Genomic DNA, 20,562 nt, shown 5'->3' with positions numbered 1-20,562 from the left:
ACACTTCAAGAAAGAACATTTATTAAAAAAAATAAAGATTATTAAATTATCATCAACTTTATAATACAACAAGTAATGGTGCCCGAACAGATGGAGATAATGTTAAATATGTGCAGGCACAGCTTTGAGCACTTATAGACGGTAACATCAGAGGTTGTGAGCGGTTGCGCCTTCATTGGAGTTTGTCGGCGGTGTCGTTAACGTGATGCTCCCTGTTATGTGGGCGATGAAGCATCTCAGCAGGTAGATCCCCCAGAAGTTCAGAGAGCTGTTGTTAAGACACATAGAAGAAAATGTACACTACTGGTCAAAAGTTTTATAACACCCCCAATTTTTCCAGTTTTGTATTGAAATGCAAGTAGTTCAAGTCCAATGAACGGCTTGAAATGGTACAAAGGTAAGCGGTGAACTGCCAGAGGTAAAAAAAAAAAAAAAAAAAAAAATGGTAAGGTAAGGTTAAACAAAACTGAAAAATAATGTACATTTCAGAATTATACAAAAAGGCGAACAAGAAATGGGCTAACAACTTAAAGCAGTTCTGCAGCAATGGAGGTTGATCAAACCTCGAAAGTTGGTGTTACCAATTCCTACAGGTGTCCCAACGTTTCTGAATCACTTCCAACCCACTCTGTCTGCATAAAAGTAGTGTTGGAAACAGTAGTGTACTTTATGAAGACCTCTACAGGGTGGGGAAGCAAAATTTACAATATTTTGAGGCGGGGATTGAAAGACAGTGTATGACCAATTAGTTTATTGAAAGTCATGAGAATTTATTTGCCACAAGAAAATTGACATAATAGAAAATGTTTTTATTCTATGTGTCCTCCTTCTTTCTCAATAACTGCCTTCACACGCTTCCTGAAACTTGCGCAAGTGTTCCTCAAACATTCGGGTGACAACTTCTCCCATTCTTCTTTAATAGTATCTTCCAGACTTTCTCGTAATAGTTTTGCTCATAGTCATTCTCTTCTTTCCATTATAAACAGTCTTTATGGACACTCCAACTATTTTTGAAATCTCCTTTGGTGTGACGAGTGCATTCAGCAAATCACACACTCTTTGACGTTTGCTTCCTGATTACTCATATGGGCAAAAGTTTCTGAAAAGGTATGGATATAGTGTTAGGTATGATTATGACATCAATATATGTTTTGGTTTCAAAACAATTGACGTAGTGCCTGCTGAGAAAAACAACTAAATGTTCATTGTAAATTTTGCTTCCCCACCCTGTATTCTCAGCAAAGTAGGAAAAAAACCCACTGTCATTAATTTTAGAGTCAGGAAGTTCACTGTAATAAAGGGTGTCTATAATATCTTGATATAATTTAACAAGTTTATTACAAAGTAAATGAATACACAAATCTGTGGAAATTATTACCCTGCCCCCCCAAAGGGAGGCAAGGGTTTTTGGGTTGGTTTGTTTGTTAACACTCTAGCAGCAAAACTACTGGTTGGATTCATACTAAATTGGGTTTATAGATTGCCAGTGACCCAGAATAGATGTGATTACATTTGGGAAAAGTAGGTCAAAGTTCCAATTTTTTAAATGATTCTGAATAATTTTTTTTTTTTTTTACCCATTACTTATAATGGGCGAATTTTCAAATGTCTGTAGGGCGAAGGTCAAGGAAAGGTTAACATCTGGTCAAAAAAATTTAATTACATAATCTACACCAAACTTATATTTTTGGGTATGTAATTACTTATATTTTCAGGAAAATGTACTTGGAAATGAGAAAAAATTTGCAAAAAAAAAAAATCTAGGAGATTTATGAGTGTGAATGTTGGGAAAGTGACAAAGTTCTCTGCCGTCATTCTGTGTTCATTTTATAAATTCTCAAAAATAAACAAAATTTATTCACAATACATTGTTATTTGTCTATTAAATTATTTATAAATGCCTATATCTATGCAAACTACATTTGAATATAATGTTAATATTATTTGCATGTCGTAAATATTGTAAAAAAAAAAAAAAAAAAAAAAGTATACAATATTGATAACTGAAATAAAATTTTGTTGTCCATCTGTGACGTTTGGTATGATCAAATATTTTTTTTCCTCTAACCAATTATTAGGTTGTAAAATTGAGAGTTTAAGGTATACACTGAATACATTTTAGGATGAAAATGTCATAGAAACTTCACGTTTGAGAACTTTGTAATTCTTACAAAAAATAGATGTTAATTTTTTGTCCATCCATGACGCAGTAGCTTTTGATATTTTAATTTAAAAATATCTGAAACTTAATTTTGCCCTTTACGTATGTTTAAGATGACATTTACACCTTTCCAGTTATGTGTAATATTTGCCTTAAACTTGTCTGGTTCAAATGTTATGAATCAAAAAGTAGGTGTGCCTGGCCCCCACTTGTTACAAAATGAAAAGGAGATATTGAAGTTGTTTTGTCTCTACATGGACACCATTAGTTACACAAAGCACATCAGGACAGCAGTGGATTTCTGGCCATGTTGGCTGTAGCTCAGCCTCATCAACGGCATCAGTGATTATTAGCTTCAGGTCGTTGATGTCCCGTATCTTTGTTCGATACAGGATATCTTTAACATTACCTTTTAGAAAGGTCTTGCCGGAAAATGAAGGTTGGTTGAAGGTCATCCAGTGTTGGTGCCACATTTTCAGTCGAAAGGTCAAAGTAAACATTTGTAGTAATTGATTTCTCATTGAAGAAAAATAGATTTGATTGCACAGGATCCCACAATATGATGAAAAACTTTGATAACCACTGAGTACATAGAACAAATCTTATCAATTACTTTGTAGTAAATGTTTTAATTGTAAAGAGACTTCGTGGACACCCTGTACATTCAGTGACTATTTCTATCATTTCTCAGAATCAGAATCATGTTATTGCCGTGTAAGTAAACAGAGTTCACATTACTAGATATTTGCTTCAGTGGTTTGGGGTGTACATAGAACACAGAGTAGGTAAGAAGCATACAGTAAAAAATTCAATAAAAGAAACAAAATACACAAGAAATAAACTGTAAGTGGATAAAAACAAAACGCGTGTCATTATTTTTAAGAGTCAGGAAGTTCACTGTAAAACATAAAAGCTGCTCAAAGGGTCCAGAGGGTCTATGGACTGAAAAGCCAAACGTAGTTTGTTTGTTTTTTATAGTATTTATACTCACAAATAGTTATTTTTTGTATGCATATTTATTCTATCTTGTATATATTACCCAGTATATATAGTGCCAGTTTGTATTTATTGCTGCTGCCTGCTGAGACAACTGCATCGAAATTTCATTTTTGATGTAAAATCTAGAAAGACAATTAAGTCTAAGTCTACAACATATTCAAGTATTCGTTGTATCTACACTTTATGATGACACCAGTTCAATCTTTGGGAATTAAAAGTATAAAAAAAACAAAAAAAAAACTTAAACCTTCATTTTTTTCTTCTGCAAGTATTCTGAAGCTATTGTTACTAATGTGTTTACTACATTTTTTACCTAAAGATCTATTCTTTCTTGGGTTTTTTTTTTCCAGTACAAAAGTGAAACCTGACTTGAGTGTTGCTGTCATGACAACAAGATTCAACTCAGTTGTTTTGGATTTGCACTATATATTTGCAGATTTATCTCAGAAACACTTTATTCCCTACAACTGGTGCTGCTTTGATCCTCAAAGTAGGTTGATAAATATTCAAATGTGTCATGAGGTTACAATCGTAACACACTGTTTCATATGTGAACGTTTCCTGTGGCCAAGGTCCTAAATGTTCAGAACACAACACCAGGATCAGTGCAGTCTAGGAAAACTTAAACAAGTAGGGGTGTGCATTGGCAAGAATCTGGCGATACGATGCATATCACAATACTAGGATCACGGTACGATATATCGATATACTGTTAAACAGCAATTTTTTAATTGGTTTTGTTTCTTTTTTAAAAGATTATTTCCTTGAAGAATTGAATTACACCAGAAATATGCACAAAAACTAAACACATTTTTATTTGATCACAACAGGATCTAATGTTGTATCACAAAATGTTCCTGTGTTAAAACTTAAATTATGTTTTACAGACGTGACAGTTTAAGACCCTGTTCAAATGTTTGTATTCTTTTTGTTCATAACTAACATCATAACATTATTGTTGTGCAATCCCAACAAAGGAACTACCATTATTTAATAAAAGAGTGTTAAATAATAATAAATAAAATATAAACAAAAAAGAAAAACAAAAAAAAGTAAAATGAACCTCCACAATATCTGCATTTGAATAAATACCTAAAAATATCAATACAGTACTTTTTAATATCGGTACAGTACTGCAAAATGAAATATCGCAATATATTGCAGAACTGATATTTTCTTACACCCCTAAAAACAAGCAGTGAAAAAAAATGTTAACTCAAAATACAGGAAATTATAATGAACAATGCAATATAAAATAAAATAGAGCTGAACTATGGGTAAAATCTGGGTTTGTACTGTGGTTACGGGACCATGTTGGCTCATGTTTACAACTATACCATAGGCACAAAGGATACAAAGTATAAGGCTTGGGGAAAAAAAATACTGGTTATGTAAATCATGTTTCAAGATTCAAAAGTGTTTGTTGTCAATATTTGTGCACATGAAATTTCAATAGGCAGTTCTCGACTAAGATTTTGTAATAGAGGGTCGACCGATGTGGGTTTTTTCTAAGGCCGATGCCGTTTTTTTAAAAAAAATTTGGTCAGCTGATGGCCAATTTTTGCGGCCGATATTTAAGACCAATTTTTTATTTTTTTTTAAAGCACACTGACAGTAAAATGCAACTGAAAAACTCAGATAATTAAGATTTTTATGCAGCTACTGTATATAAATGAAATTACTAATACACATACACATAGTACGCTTTTTTTTTTTAACATTATTGAACTATAGTGCTGCCCACACAGGTGCCCGAACATATATCTTATAACATTTTTACTACTGATCAATATCGGCTTTCAAAAAAAATTAAGGCCAATGTTGAAAAAAAAAAAAAAAAAAAAATCAATATATCGGTCTACCTCTATTTTTTAAGGTGTGAACTTAAATGCTGAGATATATTAAATAGACAGTAAACACAATATGACCACACAATATAAAACACACTATATGAATATGTACAACATATGTAAGAAAAAAAAAACATGTAAAAACAGTATGTACGGTGGAATGCAATATATGTGCAATTATGTGTTTGATATCATACATTTGTTCATTGTTTCAGCTTCCACAACTCAAAGATTTCCTCATAATATTAAATAAAAAGTAAACAATAACTCAGATTTAATGCAAACTACTTGTAACCAAAAGTCAAACTTAAAGATGTACTAAAAATAAAAACCTTACTTATTAAAACCATGAATACTTCTTCACATTTCTTTAAGTCTGTCAGTGTTTTGACCTCGACGGGTTCACCCTGAATCCTCAGTGAACACGTTTCCATCACTGTTCAGTAACTGCTACTGTAAAACACATATTCTATACAGTGTGTGTGAGTTCATGGTAATAAACAACATGTGAGTTAGTGCGATCACGTTTGTGCGTTTATATGGGAGCCACGTTGTCTCACCTGAGCAGGAACGGCTGTGGGAAGCAGCTCGATGTGTGTGTTTTAACAGCATCCTGAAGATGCATCAGGTTGGACAGCAGAACTCCACGTGTACCTTTGTCGATCTTCGTCACCACCATCTGTTCAACGACAGGTCAGACAAGTTACAGTCTCACCTTCATCATCATCATCATCATCAACACAAACAGGTCATTCTGAATGTCTCTCAGCCCAAATGAAGGAACACAACACATTGACTCAACGGTGTACTGCTGTGATTCACATCAGTTAGTGCTCTGTGCTGACATCTACTGGCCATGTGACGTTACTGCATCTTAAAATTCAACATCTGATTTAGTTTTTAGGGACTTTATGGGTTCTGCATTTGTCTGTTATGACTGAGGAATTATCTCTATTGATACACATTTTATGCATGGATTTTAGTGCATTTTGAACTACATATTTACAATTTTCCTTTCCTTTCTACAGATAATTAACCCTTTCATGCATAATGGTCACTCCAGTAGACAGCTGTTCTCTTGTATATTCATGTTTTTTTTTTTGTTTTAATTGCGTATCAGCCAACACAGTGGACACTTATGCCTCATCTCATACACTGCAATTCATATTGTTACTGTAACTATGCTGTTCTTGATAAACCTAATCTGCAGTGACATGTTTTTGTGTAAATCAACAAACAAAACAGGTTTTTTTGTTTGTTTGTTTTTTTTTGCATATTATCTCCATGAAGTGAATAGTATTAGAGTATCTTAAAATGTGGGAAAATGTCTGATTAGCCGTATAAAAATGTTTTTGTAGCATAGTTTTCCATATCACTTTCTGATATTAAGTTTTAATTACATGTTTCTTTGCTTAAAAAATTAAAAGCATGGTGTCCAGCTGTGAGGACATTTTGTAACTCCTTAAAAAAAAAAAATACTGGATCGTATTGTTTTTTTCATGCCTAAAGAGAAATAAAAACACACAAAATATCTTGACTAAGGTTCTCATAATTCATGCATGAAAGGTTAAGGACATTTCACCATTATAAGAAAGACACAGGGTTTCTGCAGGTATCAGCAAATCTAATTTAATGCTTTTAATGCCACTTTAAACAAATGTAATGCTCATGTCCAACTGCAGATACAGTTTTATATATACATGACAGTTTACTGTCGACAGGCTTTAACCAGGTTCTGAATAGTTCCTCCTCCAATCACTTCTGCTGAAACTTGCATTTTCCCATTTTTCCGACATTTGCTAATATTCCCTCTGCTCTTTCACCACAACATGAGCACACTCACAGCATGTTGCATTCCAAGCATCTGGTGTTGATGACTTCATATATCAGCCATACACAATAGCCATTTAAAGGGTTTGGCCTGTCAATCATCAAAATAGCCTTAAAATGTGAATTCATAATCAATTTCTTTTTTGGGGCATGTAGACTATTGTTTTTAACATCAGTAACACAGAAGAAACATGAGGCTTGGAAATTAGAATGTTACCAAGATGAATATTTCAGAAAATATGTTCGATTTCTTAATTTCAAAGCCGCTAATATCACCTAAAGGTGAGGAGTTTGCATCCCTGACAATGAAATTCTATGACTTTTCCCAAATGTGTAATACTTGAAGATGAGATTTTAATATTCCATGATCTTTGCAGGTTTTTCTATAACAATAATAAAAAAGGACATTTTAATTTGTTCATAAAATGTGATAAAATGTTGATTCGTTAACCAATAAAGACCCAGCACTACTTTTGTGTCAGTTCTCAAATGAATTTCACTATTTTTAACCTTAATTAAGTGATTTATCATCATTTTTTATAATATTCTCCTCTATATTTTGCATTTTTTCAGTGTAAATCATGTATTTTCCTATATTTAATTCACTGATCATATCAAAAATTAAATTGTCCCACATCTTTCCTGGAGTCAGTCCATACTGCGACAAATGAAAAATTGCTGAACCTTCACTCATTCACATGTACTGGTCCTGTCCTTGTCTGGGCAAATACTGGACAGAGGTTTTCCATACTTTATCCAAGATCCTAAATATTTGTTTGGACCCCAACCCTCTGGTTGCTCTGTTTGGGCTTTACCATCATCTACGAGACAGGCCCTGTCATTCTGTTCCCTGCTGGCATGGTGTGCTGTCCTACTCAAATGGAGAGACTCTGCCCCTCCTACTCATGCGCCGAGGCTCCACGACCTTATGTTTTCCTTAAAACTGTAAAAAATTAGAAACTCGCTTTAGCGTACTACTGCAAAGTTTTACAGTACATGGGGCCCTTTTTAGACACATTCCAGAAGTCTTAGTGTATTCTGACTCATGCACTTTTTATCAACTTGCACAACTACATCCTTACAGGTGAGGACTGTGTTGGACCTGTGACTGAACTTTATGGGGACAAATGGGATTACTTTGGATTATTATTTATTTATATTTATTTATTTTTTATTTTTTTTGTTTAGGGATTCTTTTGGTTGTTTCCTTCCTTTTTTTCTCTCTCTTTTCTATAATGCACTGTATTGTTCGTTGTCATTATTGTTTGCATATTTGTAAAGAAAAACATCATAAAAAAACAAAGGTTAATTTACTGATCATACAAATGTTCATTAAAGCTCATATTAGATTTAAGGGGCATTATATCATGAACAGAGGAAAACTAAAGAAAAAGGGACTTTTCAGCAAAATATATCATTAACTGAACATAAATCCAGTTAGTCCATCCACTGTCATTGATCCAACTCCATAGGTTTTACTGGTGAATCAATGCTGTAGTAGACGATGGTGTTTCCATGATAACTACAGAGCCTCTGAGCATCCAAATGGGTCATACCTGATGACCAAGAAAAGATGACAAACTGTATTTTACATCAATTATGTTACATGGATTGACAGGAATGGTGGATCAGCAGATATTAAACAGTTACATCAGTAGATGGTTTTGGTTGATGGTGGATGTTTGGGTCTTTGTGGGTTAATGTCTGATCAGTCTCCATTCATACTCACACTTCTTATGTGACATTATTGTTATATTCCCGAATGCTGCAAATGAACAGAGGTAAACGTAAAACCTTCCACTCACAACAGTCACTAAACTACAGCAAAACACAGCTACTCCTTCTCTAATATCTGTGTCAGGTTTCCAAAACGGCGATTATTCCAGCTCAGGAACTCAGCTGTGACAGTTAATCTTTGTTAAAAGCTGTACTGTCACAGCTTTAATAATGGTCCGAGTGTTTAATAAGCTGAGCGCATGAATAATTGACCGTGGAGAGCGGGGCTGCTTCATTTTACCGTCACAGCGGTGGCATTTGAGAGGGGACAGCGGTTTTTAAATAGCTGAGTGGGAGCGTTCAGTATTAATTCAGTGTGGACTTAATGAGGACGATTTGTATGAGGAAAGAAAATGTACAGACGATTTCTCAGCCGCAGGGAGGAAAACTCAGCTTTATGGCATAAAGCTGAGGTTTGTTTTATTGTTTCCTCTGTTCTTCCAGACAGAGTAGTGACAACTCGATTAAACAAAAGGTGAAATTAAACTTTATCACAGTCTTAGTCAAAAGGTCAAAGGTACAAGACACTTTGTTGGTTCTGTATTGAAGGGAAATCCTGGATTACATTCACAGATCCAGATCCAAAAGCCTCTGAACTACATGACTACTCTCTATGTGACTTTAGCTTTGTTGGTGTGAAATGCATTTTTGTTTTTAATGCCATTTACATATATTCCAGTTGTACATATATTACACAAAATCTGACAAATGCATGTGTGGTATGCACTTCAGGAACTTTTTTTTTTTTTTTTTTTTAATATTGTCGTCAAATATGTCGTTTTTAAAACCGTATTATATTGTAGGACACCATTGTAGTGTCCACTGCCTTCCTTACTGTAATCGTCACCAAAAAATATCACACAGCTCACATACTATTGAAAGGGGGCTTGGTCTTTTTCCAAATAAAAATTCCAGGCTTTTTCAAAACTGCTATTTTTTTCTCCACGACCTTGACTTTATGTACTTTTATATTTGCATGCCTACTTTTTTGGTTGAGATTGTATCTGTTGTGTTTAGTAGAGAAGTTCATTTTAATAATAAATGTATCGCAGTAAGTTATGTTTTACTGACAGAAACATTTTCAAAACAAATGAAAGTATCACACTAGAATCATTCCAGTTCCGACCGTTTAGTGACACCATATCAGGTTTTTTATGTTTTCTATGTATTTCTTATCTTGTAAGATTATGTGCCTTTGAGCATACTCTAAAATTCAACTATGAGAGAAAATTTAATCCATACTTTATAAGACTTACACACAAAATTCCAGACCAAACAGCATTTCTAAATACCATACTTTTTAAGACTTTCAAGACCTTTGCAAGCACCTTGTACTGGTTTATTCTACCATTTTGGGCTAACAATGCAATAGTATGGAATTTCAGATACAACTTAGAAAATGTACATCACCTTAAGTTACATTTACAGGCCAGTGGATGTTTTTATTTAGTGTCACATATCAAGGTGTCTTGGGCTGCTACAAGGTTTTTGGACATTATCCTTTGGCCTCCATCTTAAATTCATGAGCCTTTTTGAAGGGTGTGATGTTACTGCTTCTGAACAGTGCCTGTGTGTCCTACCACATATGGACGTCTGATCTCTTCACACATCTCCAGAGCGATCAGGTCGGCCTTCTGGAGCCCAACGCTGCCATCGACCAACAGGAACGTCCTCACCAGACTGGAGGAAGAAAACATGCATTAGTGAAGTTCTGTATGTAACAGAGACCATGTTAAACGTCTTAAAATGTAAGATAGTGAGTCTGTAAACTTTTAAATCAACTGGTTTTTAAAATCGTCTTGGTTATAAGAGTTAAATCATGGTTAATCTGATTTATTTTGTTCTTTTACATCTGCAGATGTTCAAAAACTATTAAACTCATAGAGAATAGAAGTTATGTAGTCAAATGTGAATGGACGACAACAGGAAGTTTGAGTCTACCATCACTATGTACGTACACACTCTGAAAGAAATCTGATGATGGACTACAGCATCCAAACCAGGGTTTTTTGATTATTGCATTTCTTAAACGCATGTAAATGCATTAGATCTGATTATTACAATTACCCGATTACTCCCAGTTTCTGTCTTTTATGGTCATGTAAACAGACTCAACAGAAAAGTACCACTCGTCTACCTTGTCACTGGTGGAGACCAATCGTTACACAAAACTGAAGACAAACATTGGCTTTTTTTTTTTTTTTCTCCATAAAGAAATCACATTGTAAAATTTTAAGTATTTCATTTGTTCACTTACACTTCAGGTTTAGGTACAGTAATGCCTAATGCCTCTGTTTTATCCACTCAAAGGTTTTATAGTTATAGTTAATATATATATCTTAAGATTCTTTTAACCAGTACTTCTGTTTTATCATTTTAATGTTGAATATTTTTTATTATTTTCCATATATGTCTTAAATTTAGCCTCTTTTAATCAATTCTTTTATATCTTTTTAATGTTTCTTATTCTCCAGTGTTTCATCAGAGGGAGCCCTCCGTGCCAGGGGGGTGGCTGTGGACTCCGGTGGCTGTGGCGCCTTCTTTCACTGGGGTCTGCTCCTTTCTGGTGGGTGGGGGTCCCAGTTGGCCCTCTCCCACTGGTTGGGATGCAGCGCTGTGGCGCTGGTGCCTGGTTGCCAGGGTCGGCGGCTGCCTCCTGGTGCGGATGGCTTCCTGAGACAGCGCCTCCTCTTTTACTTTTTCGCTCTGGTCTACCCGTGCTCAGTCAGTCTTTTTAAGTATGTGTGAGCTTGTGGGTTTGCATGTGTGTGTGCGTGTGTGTGTGTGTGTGTGTGTGTGTGTGTGTGTGTGTGTGTGCGGGTGGGTGGGGAGTGGTACTGATTTTTAAACTGATATGTAAAGCACTTTGTGCTACAGTCTCTATGTATGAAAAGTGCTATATAAATAAAGATTATTATTATTATTAGTAGTAGTAGTAGAATAAATAACTAATCCTGTTGAAGACAAGACGTTATTCTAAAATGGACAATACCATGAAATGTACTGAAAGATCTTAAATGCTTAACTTTTAGAGAAGTAGTTGAAAGAGAATTAAAGCATACTGAAATGTTTTAGGTGAAATCTGGATTTGTGTAGACATTGTTTTCAGGTCGGTTCTTACATCACATGAACTGGTCTTCCACTAATTTTTTTAGAAACGCATCATCATACATGAGTCAGATCTGAGTCAGTTATAGTCCTAGTTAAAATATTTATCTTTTATGGTAAATGTGTTTGAGTCTTAAATATTTTTCTTTTCCAAAGGCAGATGTTCTGTATCTATACTATATCTTTTTCCATGGGATGAACAGATTGTTTTTGGCAGAATGACTGAATTTTCCCTCCAGCTGGCTCATAATCACGTCATTTTATCTGGTGAAGAAAAGTCTGCAGCAAGATGTTCAGTTCAGTTAAAAATGCGACTCATATGAAATTCAATGATACATGCTTGGTCTAGGCAGTTTTTCTTTCAGTCAGTCGGTTATTCGAGTACAGAGCAGTAGGTCTCACTTCTTCCTGGAGTAGAGGTATGGCTCCACCATGTCCACAAAGTCTTTGGGTGCTTTGTGTCCATAACCTGGCATGTCTACGATGGTGAACGCTTTACCCACTCGGAAGAAGTTCATCTTCTTTGTGTGACCCTGAGGACGGAGGCAGATGTTAACTTAGTCAAAGATAAAACTGTCATTTTTTTGACAGTCTGTATTTTCCAGCAGCTCCACTTATTGTTGTATGAAAATAAAACTGTATAGTGTGTATAGTTCATTAGCGTCATTTTGGTCTGTTTGTAACTCAAGATCTACAGAATATTTCAGCTTGAAATTTGTACACAATTCATGTGTTACAGTAGTGGTTCCAGGAGCCTCCACTTAAATCTTACAAACTTAAGTAAATTTAGGGAAATCAACCCTCAGAAAACTGATGGAGTCAACAGCAGTGGACACTCCAGGGTTGTTTATCACCCACAATGCATTGCTGTTTTACAATTGTGCAAGAAAACACATCCATGCTTAAGTAGAAGTAACATATGCCACCAAAGAAGGAGAGGGTGAATAGATTGAGCAAAGTGGATCTTCATTTAACCCTTTAAAACTATTTGTGTTATGCTTGCTACACCAGGTTCTGAGACCCGCATCTAATCAACAAGATCAATACTTTCCTTAAAAACCTGATTTTTTTTTTTTTTTTTGCCTTTTTCAATATGGCCACTACTGTTAAATCATCCACACACTTTTTGCTGGAAAGTCTTTGGTAATTTCCAAAGTTACGTTAAGAAGAACAACAATGTTAGTATCTTCTTCTTGTGGGGCGGCTGTGGCTCAGTTGGTGGAGCGGAGGGTCAGCGGTTCCAATCCTGGCTCCAGCTGTCCACATGTTGAAGGGTCCTTGGGCAAGACACTAAACCTAAATTGCTCCCCATAGGGCCTGGCAGTGCTTTGCATGACAGCAGCTGCCCACTAGTTTATGTGTCGCGTGAATGAGTGAATGTGAAGCTTTGGTTTGGGCACCATAAAGTTGTATAAAAGCACTATTTTAAGTGCAGTCCATTTACCATTCTTTTTTAAAAAAATTTTTTATAAGTAGTTCATGTACTGACATGGTGCATACTTACTTCATAATTGATTCCTTATACAACAGTTAAATTGTGTATCAAATGTCATACAGCAGGTACATAAAGTGCTTTATAAAAACACCCAATATATCATAAACAAAATGATACGGCCTTGTTAAAAGGTCTAATCAACATCTCAATTATGATAAAACAAAAATGTGGCTAGTTTTTGATGGGTCAGGTTTTATAGGGTTAATAAGATATGTAAACATAGCACGCCAAACAATACACACGTTACTGAAATCCAAATATATAAACAAGCTTGTTGTTAAGTTCTGGGCTACTTTTAACTACTTACTGGAGTTTTGGAGACTCTGACTTCGACCTCTGGCGTCAGAGAGAACAAAGCTTTGATAAGAGACGACTTTCCCACGTTGCTTCTGCCAATGAAACACACCTGATAAAACACAACATGATGGAAGTGTCTTTAACCTGAAATACAGCAACAGGTGTGGGCTACATTTTCTACAAGAAGCCAAACTGACTTTGATAAAAGGGAGAGGGATTGGAGAGTTGAACTAAAACATGAAACACACATGCTGAATTAAAACAACACGAACAGGTCCTTGTCTTCCAGGGGTGTATGTCAGTCTGCTTTACTCTAAGCTTATGATGAAAAGATTACGTTCCTATAGGAACCATTCATGTATAGAAGTTGTATGTGATCCTACAGCCTGATAATTGCGTTATAAGCACTACTAAGCATATCACTGATTAAAGTGTGCTACACCGTATTATAAATATGGACAATCTTTATAACTTTACAAACACAAAGGAAAAGTCTGAATCTTTCCCATGTTCCCCATAGGATCTTACAGAGTCATGCTATCAGTTATATATGTGTTGCTGTACATGTTTTTTGATCCAAAACACAATTTTGCAAGAAACTTTGTCATAAAGATATTATATTTAAAGATATAGTAGCAATAAAGATATAATATTAATAATAAGTATAATTTCACTGAGTGAGAAATAGCTCAGTGGACATAAATAAAGTGTAAATTGTTAGTAAAATAACTTTCATTTGAGAGTTGTTGGTCTTGATGTTCAGCATTGTCATCTCGAAATTTGTTGTATATAAAAGGAAATGAGGTGAGTTTTAATAGGGAGTGGAAACATGTACAACAGTATGGAACTAAATATTTTCTTTACCATCATCATAGGAGCCATTATCTCTGAAATTCTCACCCCATTCTTTAACAACCAATGATCAGTAGTCATGTTTACAGGTGCAGAGACCTTTTCAATGACTGTACAACTTGTAGACTTGCCTCTGCTTAAGTCCTGGTATGGTGGGCCTATATTACATATTTTTTCCAAAATCAGATCTCGTGGTGGTTCACCAGAAGGGCTGGAGCTTTGCCTCTCTATCAGAGAAAGGATTACTCAGTTTTCTGCAAGTGTGACAGCATGTAGGCAACTTTCATTGCCAATTCTTGCCAACTGCTTTGAAAAACATTCTGCCTGGAAACTAACTTGGAAGACTCACTCTTTGGTGATGACAACCCTGTTGGGAAACTTTTAGGAAAAATGTTGTTGATATTGTTTTCTTTGACCACTGCAACACTCTATTGGTATGTCAGAGATACTGCCTTCAAACCATCCACTGCCTTTTTATTGATTTTTTTTTTTTTTTGGGTGTCGTTTTGAGGCTGTGTTTTCCCCTCTGTGGTCTACAATGACTGAACCACAGATATCCACTATCTCCTGGTAATGACTTTATGGTGAAATATTTTCCTCTGGGTTTAATCTTTCGCTGACTTCATTTAGCGAACACTTTCACCGGGACACCTGCTCTGGATGGCTGCTGAGGCTTTACGGGCAAACGCCTCGTCCTGCAGGACATGACTCGGGCTCATCCATCTCTCAGACACAAGACAGATGGATGGGTGCTCGAGCTGCCAGTAAGCTACGAATACATCACACTCTGACAGGATGGAGAGGCAGAGCGGTGACTACCTCAGCATGCCAAAGAGACCCATCGTCCCCTCGGTTCAATGCACCACTCGGAGCCCTCTGGTGAACAAAACTGTCTGGAAGGTTACGCAGCTGTTCATTTATTATCAACTGCCATCCTATACTTAATTATGTATGAAGCTGCAGACGGATGATGAGACATTACGCTACATTTTTCACTGTAGCTGTACACGTTTCAAATAGAAATAGAAGAAACAGAAGAATATAAGGATGAGGAACAGCAGTGTAATCCAGGATGGTAATGGAAGTGTTTAAAGAAGAAACTACAGCTGTATTGTTTCCTGTTCTTCTATTTTCTATGGTATATTACTATAACTTCAGCTCTTTTCCAATAACTTAGTGTTGACCTGTTCTGTTTTTTACGGACTGTATATATTAGTTATGCACATTTGGGGTACTCCACAAACAGACCCGCAGTGGTCACCCAAGTTTTTGACAACTATTATTTATTGTTTTTAATGTAACTGTGCTGCTGCCAGCTTGGTCAGCTCTCCCATGCAAAAGAGATCTTTGGTCTCAATGGGACCAACACTGGTTAAATAAAGACTAAACAAAAAATAAATAACTATTAAAGTAATCAGCAATTACTTGATTAATCATTTCATCAGTTTGAGTGCAGTTTTTTTGTTTCATTTTAAACCCAGATTCTTAAATTCTAGTATTTTCTAGTTTCTTTCTTCCTTTGAACTACTTTACATCCTTTATATAGTGTTGCGTAGTTTAATCAACAGTTAGGTGTCATATTCTATAAGACCATTAATAGTTTACTGTGGTTATATCAGACATATAATTTAACTTTTCATGCGCTCAAAAAAACAGGTATGTTGGTATCTATGTAGAAACACATTTTCTATCCAATACCAGAGTTGTGTTTTTTTTTAAGAGTTAATTTAATTTGAGGTGGAAGAGAATTTTCAACTCAACCAACACATTTGGAGGCACATGGTTTTAACTCAACAGGAAGGAGGGAGGGAAATATGTGGAGTTGGATAAGACAAAAGAAAACTCAAATAAACTACAGGTACATAAAATAAGTACTTAAGACAAATATTTGATTAAAAGTGCTTAGATAGGACATAAAGACAACTAATATTTTTCTTTTTTTAAACACATTTCAGCAGTGGCAAAGAAGACAAAATTGAAATGAATTTTAAAAATTCAGTAAATACAACCCTCAAACAGATGATAGGAAACCCTCTAATGCATTGTACAACTACTATTGCCCCATACAACAGGACAGAAAATATTTACCACTTGCAATATGCCAAATAAGACTTTGAAAGGCCCACTAATATGTTGACAAAGAAGCTGCTCTACTTTTTCTCTGACTCCTATTTTAAGTGTTGATTCATGTCCTTCTGACAAAATCAGGTTGTCCTTAAAAACATCAGACCAACGCTAAATCTGTCAAACATGATGGATCCAACTGACCCAGTCTACGTCTGTGTTTACTTCAAATGTCAAGCTTTTGTAATGTGATCTCAGCTGAACACTGACCTCTGGCTGTTTCATAACAGGCGCATGGTCCATCCTCTCTGCAGAAATGTAGTAATCGATCTTATGAGAAGGTGACGAACAGAAGAGTTTTTCTGCTTTAAGCATATCTTCCACACTGGGATGAAAGAGCTGGAACTGTGTCCTGTCTATAGACCTGGAATTTAGTTAGAAATTCAGAAAACGCATTTTACGATATGTGGAAACCTTCACAGACAAATGTAAAACTGCTCAAACACCATTCTGAGTCGGAATACGTACCGGTCCAGGTAGGGTTCCACCTGACTGAAGGGGTACAACAAGCTTTGGGTTTTCTTCTGGGGAAGTGCCACTGTGTTCTGGAGAGAAGCCAGTCTGTGGGCCTTCAGCCGAGAAACAACACACACCTGAGCTCCAGGATGAAGCCACAGTCGCAGCTGAAGACTAAACATTTTCTGCTACAGATGTCACACTCGCCTACAGCTGAAAAGAGACAGATGGGTTTTACTTCAAATTTTCCTCCTTCATAAGCTGCAACTCGACTAGAAAATCCATTGTCACAAAGCTGGAGACAGGTCTGTTTTTCTAGGCTCAGATACATTACTACATATTAAATCCAGCAGTATATAAAACATACAACATCTGCAGCTGGGAAAATGTAAGATACACATTAACACAACAAAAACATTAATCCAAAATTATCATATACAGTCGCAAAAAAAAATTACTAGACCACCCTTGTTTTCTTCAATTTCTTGTTCATTTTAATGCCTGGTTCAACTAAAGGTACATTTGTTTGGACAAATATAATGATAACAACAAAAATAGCCCATAGGAGTTTAATTTCAGAGCTGATATCTAGTCATTTTCCATGGTTTTCTTGCAAATAACCAAAATCACCTCAGTTCTTACATCAATAGCTATGGCATTGTACTGACAAAAACAGCGCTTTTAGGCATTCCATGTTTTCTTTTCTGTCTGTTTTAGTCACATGATACACACAGGAGTTAGTACTGGATTGCATAACCATTGTTTTTGATGACTTTTGATGGTCTAATATTTTTTTCCACGACTGTATAATAATAACAACATTTTAATTTTTTTAATTTATACTGCAAAATAACTACCATTGCTGTTAATACTGTCAATAAGTTTTGCAGTAATTTTCAGTAAATACTTCTTACAAACTTTCAAATAAGAAAGTTTTCAAATGCAAGGTGCATTTTCACTTTGGTTGGAGGACTGTTAACTTAGTAACTGCATAATTTATCTGAATATTTCATCTACTGCAGGTTACAGCCTCCACAACTGTGACTACGGAGTGGGGGAAAAAAAGGCTATTTTACTCACTTAAATTAAAACCTAATAAATAAGCATTTTGGGCAGACTCCTAAATGGTTTTTGCACAAACACCTGACATCACACCAAACGAGGACAATTTAACGTCATGTTTCATATGAATAAAATAATACAGTCTCTGAGCATTTTATACAGAAACACACATTCATATAGACAAGTTAGTGTGAATGTCCTGACTGTCCCTAAACCAGCATGACAGCTGAAGTTAGCAGACAACCACAATATTAGCTTTAGGAGGAATAACATGACTGATACATACTTAAAAAAATAAAACGATTAAAAATAACCACAGGCGTCTCGGAAAACAACCCGTGCTTTGACTTACCGAAATATAAATCAGTCCTCACCGAAATAATAATAAATTAAAGCCTGGTTTGGCCCCAATTTTAAACATTACAGCAATTTCTTCTTAAGACTTTGCTACTGTCCTCCATCTTTGGTGCAGCGCTCAAACAGGACGGACGGAAACAACAGCTACACACACTTTGTTCCGCTCTTTATTAGTACGCCTCATGTACAGTATGGAGTTAATTTTATGAACCCTATTTAAAGAAACGGGAAGATATTAAAACATGTGATCATTTTTATGAGAAACTCCTAAATCTTCAAAATGTTAAACATATTAAAAAAGAAAGAAAAACAATACTTTCCTCTCTTAAAATCTGTAAATGTACAGCATGGATTGGGTTTAGTCTGTTGCAATATTTTACTGTAATTTGAGTCAAACTTGCACTAGAATAACCATGTTGAAAATACACTGACTGTAAAATGAATGAATGACTGAATAAATAAATAAATAAATAAATAAATAAATAAATAAATAAATGGGATATACAATCTCATTTTGAGTATTATTCCCTAAAATCCTCCTTTCATTTAAGTATCAGGAATAAAATGCCACTTGAGGGAGAGGAGTGTTGGACTGTAACTCCTTTTTTTCATCTTCTTGATCAACATTTTTGAAAGTGACTTTATTTACTGTTGATTTACATTGTTATTTTATTATAAAACTCAACTAATTTTTAAGATGCATTGTTACAGATTAATCTGCCAAATACTATATACGTTACAGCAGTAGTAGTAATAGTAATAGTAGTAGTAGTAGTAGTAGTAGTAGTAGTAGTAGTAGTAGTAGTAGTTTTATTCGGTCGTTAATTACTTTAAACAATAAGCAAAAACAACATATCCATTGTTCCATATACAATGCGACCAAAAGGGTTTAGGCTGAAGTAAATACTTATTTTGTCTAACCCTATTTACAATTAACACAATGTTTCCACAAGAAAACAAACAAACAAACAAACAAACCAAATAAATAATTTCAATGTAATCATTGCTAAATATACAAACAGAAGAGAATACATATTTGATTTTAATTCAAGTAAATCATGTCCATATCTCAACTACCAATATTGATCCTAGTCTTTTAAACAAGTGTTTTCTTTAGTCAATCCTGAGCTCTATATTTTTTAAATACAGTTCATTTTTACATGTTTTTAAAAGTTTAAATTGTTTTAGACTGTTTTAATTGATCTTCCAGGCCATTCCAAAGATTAACCCCGCTAACAGGAATACATCTACTTTTTTTATTTGCTCTTGCCTTAGCTTTTTAAAAAAAATGCTGGCTCCTCTGAGGCTGTACTGACTTTTCCTACGGTCAAACATCTCCTGGATGTAAGGAGGGAGAAGATTATTGTGTGCCTTGTACATCACTACCACTGCATTAAGGTCAACAGCATCATGTATTTTCAGTAAATTAAGCTCTGTAAAAATAGTTTGTTGCTGCATAAAAATCTTCATAGTAATAAAGTAGTTAATGTTTACCCAATATTAGCATCTGAAACACTAAATATTAACATAGCAATGCATCAGTAATTATAATCCATTGATATATTCCTGTGATCAACATGGCAATGCTATTTATACTTGTTCTCCAATACTTATGTCTTGTCACAAAACACCTCTGAAAGACATTGTTTCATAAATGTCTATGTACTGCAAAAGTTTATTTTCTTGTGACTTTGAAACAAAAAGTAATAAAATGAGACTCAGTTACGGGTAAAACAAGGGTGATCCTATTACTTCCCCATCCCTGTGCTATTGTAATATCACATGGGTCATTGAGGCATAATTTATGAGCATGAATCCTCTTTTAGAGTCAGTGACATTCCTCACATTGATGCATGGCTGGTGAAACGTACAGAAACATTCTTGTGTTCCCGCTCTTGGGTGGAAAGCGTCTTCGATCCACACGGAAAGGTACAGTTCTAGCTGTCACATCCATCCTCCATCACCCTCTTGGTGGGGATTATTAAGGATTATAATACTGACGTTTATGTAGAGCCAGCCAAAGAAATGTCTTCATAAATTTGGTTATAGGAGGTGGCAGTGATAAGCGCGACTCCAGGCTTCTCCCCCCCTCCCCTGCATTCTTTTACGCTGAGTCTCCTGTGAGAGTTCATCAATAGACATGGTCTGTTTCACAGCTTTATGGTTTCCCTTAGTTCTCATTTCAATATCTACAT

The 20,562-nt window shown here is 35.3% G+C and overlaps 1 protein-coding gene across 1 annotated transcript; it reads right to left on the bottom strand.

Moving 5' to 3' along the window:
* gtpbp8 (GTP binding protein 8) lies at window positions 1-18,485 on the bottom strand. The gene is made up of 8 exons (XM_030125829.1): window positions 18,363-18,485; window positions 16,961-17,161; window positions 16,703-16,856; window positions 13,527-13,625; window positions 12,127-12,257; window positions 10,197-10,296; window positions 5,571-5,689; window positions 1-268 (listed from the first exon to the last, which is right to left on the bottom strand). Exons 2-8 carry the CDS (start codon window positions 17,128-17,130, stop codon window positions 148-150), a joined length of 894 nt encoding a protein of 297 aa, XP_029981689.1. The 5' UTR covers window positions 17,131-17,161; window positions 18,363-18,485; the 3' UTR covers window positions 1-147.
* Window positions 18,486-20,562: the final 2,077 nt, after the last annotated feature.

This window comes from Sphaeramia orbicularis, chromosome 21 (genome assembly GCF_902148855.1).
Source record: "Sphaeramia orbicularis chromosome 21, fSphaOr1.1, whole genome shotgun sequence".
In the NCBI taxonomy this organism is placed as follows: domain Eukaryota; kingdom Metazoa; phylum Chordata; class Actinopteri; order Kurtiformes; family Apogonidae; genus Sphaeramia; species Sphaeramia orbicularis.
The sequence above is the reverse complement of the archived record's forward strand: the minus strand, read 5'-3'. Positions and strand labels throughout refer to the sequence as shown.

Excerpts from the sequence above, each read along its gene's own strand:
- gtpbp8 (XM_030125829.1), bottom strand. The coding sequence starts at position 17,130 with ATGTTTAGTCTTCAGCTGCGACTGTGGCTTCATCCTGGAGCTCAGGTG. Across the intron at positions 16,857-16,960 it reads GTGGAACCCTACCTGGACCG|GTCTATAGACAGGACACAGT; the intron begins GTACGTATTCCG and ends ACTAAATTCCAG. Across the intron at positions 13,626-16,702 it reads CTGTTATGAAACAGCCAGAG|GTGTGTTTCATTGGCAGAAG; the intron begins GTCAGTGTTCAG and ends GTGTTTTATCAG.